This window comes from Cryptosporidium hominis (genome assembly GCF_000006425.1).
Source record: "Cryptosporidium hominis TU502 chromosome 8 CHRO018129, whole genome shotgun sequence".
Taxonomy (NCBI): Eukaryota; Apicomplexa; class Conoidasida; order Eucoccidiorida; family Cryptosporidiidae; genus Cryptosporidium; species Cryptosporidium hominis.
Window position 1 is genome coordinate 53,681 of NW_667461.1, and position 8,180 is coordinate 61,860.

Sequence of the window (8,180 nt, forward strand, 5' to 3'; positions counted from 1 at the left end):
TATGTCCCGTCTATACTTACGTTAATTATTGTGATGTTAGTGAAGGTTGGGAAGGAACGAGGCGGCCTAAGTAATTAATTTATTTGCACCTAGGTGTGTTTACAGGCTCGTTAATGTGGGAATTATCAAGGCTTATAGCTTAGAAAATCAGATAAAATCTCAGTCCGATCTTGCTGGCATAGATTTGTTAAACTGCTTAATCACTTTTAAAAAAAGATATAGCGGACGGTAAAGATCCAGGAGAAACTAAATATCATTTCAGAAACAGGAACAATTAAATAGTATACAGTTAATACATAGCTCTTCCTCAATAGAGGATCAAGATAAAAACGCAAATATAATAATTCTTCTCAAAACCAAAACTCAATATTTATATTGCTTTGCAGGTTGCATTTAGGCGGGCAGTTCAGATTTTATTACAAATTAATTAAATTAACGTGAGTGTCTATCGTCAATTAAAATTACGTCTCGTATTGAGACAGATTACAGTTATTTATTAGTTAAAGTTATTTAATATTTTGTTTTGGAAAATAACGTTCTCTTGACAAAGTAATATTTATTGCAAAACATTATAAGCGCTGTAATTCCGATCAACTTAAATACTGTTTATATCTCATCAAGAACTTAAGGTATAATTTCGACAATAGTAGGAGAAACACTAGGCAAAACAAAAAAAGTAAAAGATGGTTAGATATGCTGTAAGACCTGATACTCCTTCCAAGAGTGTAATGTGCAAAGGTAGCGATCTTCGCGTTAGTTACAAGAATACATATGAGACAGCAACAGCCATCAAGGGAATGTATCTACTTGATGCTCGCCAATATCTATTGGATGTAATTGCAAAGAAAAGGTGCGTTCCATTCAGGAGATTCAATGGAGGTGTTGGTAGGACTGCGAAGGCAAATGAATTCAAGCTTACTCAAGGAAGATTTCCGGAGAAGTCATGTAGATTCCTTCTAGATCTTTTACAAAATGCAGAGAGTAACTGCGACATGAAAGGCTTGGATGTTGACCGTCTTATGCTCGTCTCTGTTGTAGTTACCCATGCTCCATTCAATAGAAGAAGGACCTTTAGAGCTCATGGACGTATTACTCCTTTCAAAAGCCAACCATGCAATATCCAGCTTATTTTTAAGGAGATAGACGATACTGTTGAACAACCAAAGAATATTGAAGGGCAGAAAGTTGTCAAACTTACAAAGAAACAATTAGCTCGCAGAAAATTACGTGTAGGTTCAAAAAATTAGTTTTTTTTTCATTATGAATCCCATTAAATTCATGAGGAACTTTACATTTATCATGTGGAACGACACAAAGTCGTTTTACTATATAATTTCTAGAATTGCGATATAATGGATTGGCTAGACTTAATTGTTGAAATTTTCTCGTTTTTTTTCGTTCTGAATGTCTCCTTTATCTTAGTTTTTATCTTGGAGTTGATTTATCGGCAGTTTGATGTAGACCTTTCTCTGTTGGTCCGAGTTTTGTAATAGAGGAGAAATGCGAGGGAAATTCTATACGATATTTTTTTTTTTGTAGGCCGAAATTCCTTATTTTTTTTATATAATAAAAACGAAGTTTCCGAGTTTATTCAGATTATTGTAGAAATCATTTAACTGACAATAAAATGACTAAGATAAATACAACATACAGAAACTCGTCGGGAAAATATTACTATTTCACGACTGCAATAAACTATACGAATGGAACACCACATATGGGGCACGCATATGAAATAGTAACTTCTGATATTCTTGTTAGAATTGCAAGGCTATTCGGCTTTAATACAAGATTTCAAACAGGAACTGATGAACATGGGCAAAAAATTGCAGCTACTGCAGAAAAAAAAGGCATATCTCCAAAAGAACTTTGCGATGAAAATGTAAAACAATTTAAAAATATGAATGAAAAACTTCAGATTAGTACGGACAGGTTTATTAGAACAACTGATACTGATCATTATGAATCATGTAAGGAGTTATGGAGACGTTGTGAGGCGAAAGGAGACATTTACCTTGGAAAGTATAATGGATGGTATAACGTAAGAGAAGAAAGTTTTATGACTGAATTAGAAGCAAAAATGCTAAATTATACTGACCCAATTTCGGGATTACCTTTAACAAAGATGGAAGAACCTTCGTACTTTTTCAGAATAACTAATTATCTTGAATCAATAAAAAACCACATTATTGACAATCCAGAATTTATACAGCCGGAATCGAGTAGAGAAAGTATATTAGCAAGGTTAGAGGCTCTTGGCAGCAATTCTGAGGACTTATCTATAAGTAGAGCTAGTTTTTCCTGGGGAGTTCCCGTTCCAAATGACCAGGAACATGTTATGTATGTTTGGTTTGATGCTCTAACAAATTATATTACTGGTTTGAAATGGGCTGATTTTGATAATGATCTTGAGGAAAATTCGTTATTTAACAAGTATTGGGAAAATACAGTTCATATCGTTGGTAAAGATATTACTTGGTTCCATTCCGTAATCTGGCCTGCGATGCTATTAAGTGTCGGACTTAGCTTGCCAAAAACAATTTTTGCTCATGGATTTGTTACCGCACCCGACGGTAAAAAAATGAGCAAGAGCTTGGGGAATGTTGTTGATCCATTCGAACAAATTGATAAAATGGGTTCTGATCCATTTAGATATTACTTGGCTAGAGAAGGGAGATTTGGGAATGATATTAAATATCAACCTTCTTCCGTTTTAGACTATAATAATGGTGAATTAGCTGATACTTATGGGAATCTTATTTCAAGAATTACAAATTTAACTCACAAATTTTGCCAGGGAGTTGCGCCTTCTTTATCTCAATCTTTATTGTTGGATAAACCAGTAGATATTGATAAAGTTTTCGAAGAATATTATTTGGCTTGGCATTGTTTCCGTATTGATGAGTGCACGCAAATAGCAATGGATTTGTCGAGGAATGTTAATAAGTTCCTTACTGACCACGCACCTTGGAACAAAGATAATGGCAAGTCTGATGAAGAGAGGATAGAAATTATTAGAATCGTATTGGAAGGTTCCTACTATATTTCAATTCTGCTTAGTCCATTTATTACTTTGGCATGTAAGGAGGTTTTCAATAGACTTGGAACTCCAGAGAAAATAATCCCAGAAGTTGATATAAACTATAATAACATTAAACCTGGCACGCCAATATTGATCGGTGAACCTCTATTTAAGAGAATTGTGAATAAGGAAGAAAAGACATTCGAAGAGCTTAAAGCAGAGAAAAAAGAAAGAGAGAAACAAAGAAGATCAGGAAATAAGAAATTAAGTGAAACTAAAGATAAGGGAAAATAGAGTTATTTAGTTAAATATATATAACTTTAATATAAATTGAAATAGTTTACTATAAATACCTAAACTCAATGCATTGGAAAGCTGATTAAAATTTTTATATCAAAATTTAAATTAAATAAAAAAATTCAAGTTAGAATTACGAGTGTTAATTTCCTAACATCCAGCTTTCTTGAGTCTGATTATTTTTTATTTTAAGGATGCTTGGCATAAAGGACAAACTGCGTTTCTGAGTAGCCACATGTCAATACAGTCATCGTGGAAAACATGGTTACAAGGAAGGCAACGAGCCATTTCAAATGATGAGAAGTCATTTAAACAAATGATACAATTATCCTGTAGAAATGAATGCTTGTTAAGCATTAATTCATTTTCTTTTAATTTTTTCCATTCAGAATATGTCTTCACAGGAAGGGATTCGAGCTTGTTAATTGTACACGCTCTTAATTTATTATCAGAATACTCACTTGAAACAACAGTAGGAAATATAAAGTAGAAGAAGCTGACCATAAATATTATCCTGAATGTACATATGAGCATTATAATTAAATATAGGGGCCATATTCCAGATCTACAGTCAACTTTAATAAGGTCCTTTAGTGAGTATAATGAACCGTTTCCCAGCAATAGGTATGATCTATGGCCAGTAATCAATGAGTAATCTGCCAATTGTGAATCGTTAAGACCTCCTACAAACTTTCTTGATTGACCTGAAAATGCTTCAACGTTTGGTCTTACTGATAAGATCCAATAAAATCCAAACATAAACCAAGTATAATATATAAACGATAATACTTTACCTATTTTCCATGCTCTATTTGTGGTTAGTCGCCTAACTGCTTGTAAAATTTGAATTACTCTTGTACTATTCGAATTCATTCTTTCTCTCTCTAGTATAATTTTGTAGTAAAACCTGAATATTCCCTGTAACATTTGAAGAGACCCATGAATTAATAACCAGATACATAGAAAAGGGCTATTGTTGAAATCTGATCTCCAATTCTTAAGTGTTAAGCCCGTCGAAATTAATCCAAGAGAAATGAAAGAGATCATTCCAATTAATAAATTGCACGAAAGAAACCAAATAGCTTTCTCTGGGTAATTACATACTAGTTGCATGAGAGAATCATCTGAAGCATGCTCTTGCTGGGGCATATTGTTTATGAGAGGATTATTCGAAAGCTGATTTATTCCTGAAACATAGTCGGAGTGACTGCTCGGTGTGATATTTGGAGTAGTTCTTCCGTAAATGCTTCTTAGTGAGCTTTCAGTTACAGGAGAAGATATTATTACATTGTCCTGGGTTCTAAATAGCGGTTGAATATTCAAATATTTTCTACACCAGATGTTTATTCTTTCTTTAACCAACATGATTTTGCAAATTGTTTTGTTGCTAAAGTTAGCCTTGCCGGTATTTTGTGTCAGGCTACGAAGAGCCACATGCTGTTTTTTATGGATGTAATAGGAGACATACCTTTTATAAATACCTAAATTATTATCCATTTCTTATTCGTAGTTATTTGTCTTATAACAATATAATATTACGAGGCCATATTAGTCAAGTAACGCATATATTAAATAAGTATTTCGACTAGCATTCAATATTACATGTACTGTATACACTTATGTCTATGAAATAAAAAGTCTACTTGTCTTTGTATCTAAAAAGGATATTTTGGATCTTAGAGTTTATTAATCTTCATCTCAAGTTTTTTATTTGGTTTTATTATATTTGTAATTAATTAAACTAAGTTTTGCAAAAAATTGTTGCATGTAAGTCATGCACGTAAATATTACGTAACTTTTTTGAATTACGCATTAATTGTAATATGATATAATTATTGCAATTAAAGGCATTTACAAAAAAATCTGTGCGGCGCCTTTACCGCCATGCATTAGTGTCTCCGTTACCGACTTCATATGGGCGGGAAATGTTAGTTGAGCAAAAGGAGAATATTAAAATAAACTATGTTAGGCATTACGTAGTGTAGTATCGTAAGTTAATTTGGAATTGTATATTATATAAATGGGACGGCGTCTCTGTAGTTTTCGGTTATATAAATTAAACAAATTAATATAATAAATCAAAATGACAATATTTGAATATTAATTGGCTATTCAAAAGTAATAACAATTAGTTGAAATATTAAATTTATTTATGGTACTGGCGGTTTGATAGACTTTCTTCAAACTGCAGAATAGGTAGGAATCACGAGAATATTTACTAAAGTCTGAGGAAGCATTGCCATTCCTCTTTAAAAGTGAATATAGTACGCAAGATATCGAAATTCAAGGTTGGGGAATACTTCGTTCTTTGTACGAATCTCAAGGTATTAATATTACAAATTAGTTTTATTTTAAACCGATATATAATTTCAGAAAATGTCTCCAAGAGTGACTTATCGCAGAAAGTGCCGTTACAATACCCCATCTAACAGAGTTCGTGTTGTAAAGACTCCAGGCGGTAGAAACTTGATTCAAAATATCGGAAAAGTATATTCGAGACCTAAATGTGGTGATTGCAAAAAGCCTTTGGCAGGGATTCCGGCATGTGCCCCATATGAAATGAAACACCTTAAAAAACGCGAGAGAACTGTTGCCCGTGCATATGGAGGAACTAAATGCCCAATGTGTGTTAGGCAGAGAATCCTAAGAGCATTCTTGCTTGAGGAACAAAAAGTTGTAAAGAGTGTAATTGCAGAGAAAGAGCAACAGAAAAAGAGTGAAGAGAAGCCAAAGGTTAACAAGAAGTCCGCAGGAAGTAAGCAAGCCTCATCCAAGAGGAAGTGAAGATCTTACATTTAGATAAATCTAACTTTACTAGTGTTAGTTTTTTATTTAATATTAATACTTTTTTCTTGGTTTATAGACCGGCTCCCTCCGGTTTTGGAGGTAGTTTATTCAACTCCTTCTTTATCACGTTTGAATCTGGAATTACGGAGTTCATTTTATTGCATGTAGCATCGCCTCCTTTTAAGTTCCCTTTTTTAGACGAATTTTTATTGGTGATTCTTTGTCTATATGCCATGTTTGGACTTTCTGATTTGATTGAACAATGAAGGCCAACCCTTCTCTTGCTAATTGGTAAGATCAAACAGCCATCATCTTTCCGAATACGATCGTTTTCGTCGTCGCTGTATATCTTCTCGAGCTCTTCATTATTTCTATTCTCTAGATTATTCAAAACAATCATCTCTTTAGCTCTTCTGAACTCGGTAAATCTTTTTTGCTTGAGTCTTTCAGCATAGTCCTTAATGTTTCTTCCAAAATCATTGGATGTTAAGTTATAAATATATTCATTTTCAGCCTTTTCCTGTATCGCTTCTTGGTATTCAATCTCCCAAAGCTTTATTACTGAACTCTTGGTTTCTATTATACTGTAAAGTCTCCAAATTTTTTTCCTGAGTTCCAACAAAGATCTTCTCAATGAAAGAAAAAAAGTAAATTCCTTGAAAATAGGTATCTCATCCATAAATATATTATGTGGGACTGGGTAATGCGAATAATATATTTCCTCATCAGAGTAATTTTGTAATATTAGACTCGAACCCAAGTCTATCCTTCGCCTGACTTCAGGTAACATTGAGCATAGTTTGAGTGTAATGCTGTGTTCTAAAGCTTCATAACGTGATAATTTTGCTAAATAGTATTTATATTGATATTGGTAATCCGATTGGTATGAATACACTTTGTTGCTTAGCTCTGAAAATGCTTTATAACGCACATTTAAGAGAATATTTGAAAGCTGAACTGGGTTTGCCTGAGAGATGGGCACTTTTTTCACATTATTTATTCCAAAAGAAAGTCCGCTATAACCTTGCATCTTATTGTTCGCCTGCTTTGCATATTAAAATCGACTCCCTTTTGTTTCATGTAATTATTGTTCAATTAGCATTTTAAAAATTCCAACAATGTAAAAAAATTGCCAGTATACCGCACAAACGTTTTTAGATCGCAATGCGATGAAGTCATTTTATAAAATGCCATTTATTAAAATTTAATGTGATTTTAGGCGGCTTGATCTGCGAAGTTTCTTGGGAGTTCCAATCTTAAATGGAACGCTTTCAATCCAGTTTTCATCGCTTCCCTCAGAAAGGTTTGAAGAAAAAGAATCTGAATCGCGTTTATAGTATTTTCTTACCAAATTTTCATCATTATGATCTATCAAGTCTGTTCTCGTGTTTGGATCTGCTAATTTTCTGATTTTTATTGAGCGATTTTTTTTAATTTCTTTCTCTTTAATTTGTTTACTTTGAGCCATTACTGGCACATTCCATATATAGTTGAGCTTTGTAGTGTTGTGATTCATTTTTATTCTGGAAAATAGATATGAAGGCGTTCTGAATTTGTACGTACTTTTTATGTAGTTCCAGTTATCAAATATATCTGTATTTTCTCTCAAGTATATTTCTGGGTTTTCTTTATTTAGAAAAAAATAGGAAATATGGAATTGAATCCCCTTGCAAATATCAGTAATATTAATGCTATGAATAAATAAATTGCTATTATCCGATATATAATTATATTTAGAGCCTATTTCTTCAAGAAATGCTATACAGTACACTCCCATTGCAGTAAGTTGTTCTAAAGCGATTTCATAACTTTTAAGCTTATCCTGTAGTTTATCATAAAAGATTTTTACAAAGCAATGAATGGAATTATTAATATATTCCAAATTGAAATTATTTGTTTTAGATATGTAATACAGGAAAACGGAAATAATACAATCAAGGACACAATATAGCTGGTTATATTTGATTGTTTTTGGATAAATTACAGAACCAATAAATATACTTACGGCTTCACTGATAGATTTCTCTATATCTATATAAACTTTTGAAGATTCCAGCTCTTTGCTGAGTTGTTG

The 8,180-nt window shown here is 32.8% G+C and overlaps 6 protein-coding genes across 6 annotated transcripts; 3 read left to right on the top strand and 3 right to left on the bottom strand.

Annotated features, from left to right (window-relative positions):
• The first annotated feature begins 683 nt into the window (after positions 1-683).
• Positions 684-1,247, top strand: Chro.80397 (ribosomal protein L17). Its single annotated transcript, XM_663444.1, has 1 exon — positions 684-1,247. The coding sequence occupies one exon, from the start codon at positions 684-686 to the stop codon at positions 1,245-1,247; it is 564 nt and encodes a 187-aa protein (XP_668536.1).
• Positions 1,248-1,627: 380 nt separating this feature from the next.
• Positions 1,628-3,316, top strand: Chro.80398 (methionine -- tRNA ligase). Its single annotated transcript, XM_663445.1, has 1 exon — positions 1,628-3,316. One exon carries the CDS (start codon positions 1,628-1,630, stop codon positions 3,314-3,316), a length of 1,689 nt encoding a protein of 562 aa, XP_668537.1.
• A 186-nt stretch (positions 3,317-3,502) lies between these two features.
• Chro.80399 (hypothetical protein) lies at positions 3,503-4,816 on the bottom strand. Its single annotated transcript, XM_663446.1, has 1 exon — positions 3,503-4,816. The coding sequence occupies one exon, from the start codon at positions 4,814-4,816 to the stop codon at positions 3,503-3,505; it is 1,314 nt and encodes a 437-aa protein (XP_668538.1).
• An 879-nt stretch (positions 4,817-5,695) lies between these two features.
• Chro.80400 (hypothetical protein) lies at positions 5,696-6,103 on the top strand. Its single annotated transcript, XM_663447.1, has 1 exon — positions 5,696-6,103. The coding sequence occupies one exon, from the start codon at positions 5,696-5,698 to the stop codon at positions 6,101-6,103; it is 408 nt and encodes a 135-aa protein (XP_668539.1).
• Positions 6,104-6,176: 73 nt separating this feature from the next.
• Chro.80401 (hypothetical protein) lies at positions 6,177-7,136 on the bottom strand. The annotated part of the gene is made up of 1 exon (XM_663448.1): positions 6,177-7,136. One exon carries the CDS (start codon positions 7,134-7,136, stop codon positions 6,177-6,179), a length of 960 nt encoding a protein of 319 aa, XP_668540.1.
• A 174-nt stretch (positions 7,137-7,310) lies between these two features.
• Chro.80402 (hypothetical protein) lies at positions 7,311-7,883 on the bottom strand. Its single annotated transcript, XM_663449.1, has 1 exon — positions 7,311-7,883. The coding sequence occupies one exon, from the start codon at positions 7,881-7,883 to the stop codon at positions 7,311-7,313; it is 573 nt and encodes a 190-aa protein (XP_668541.1).
• Between the last annotated feature and the right edge of the window lie 297 nt (positions 7,884-8,180).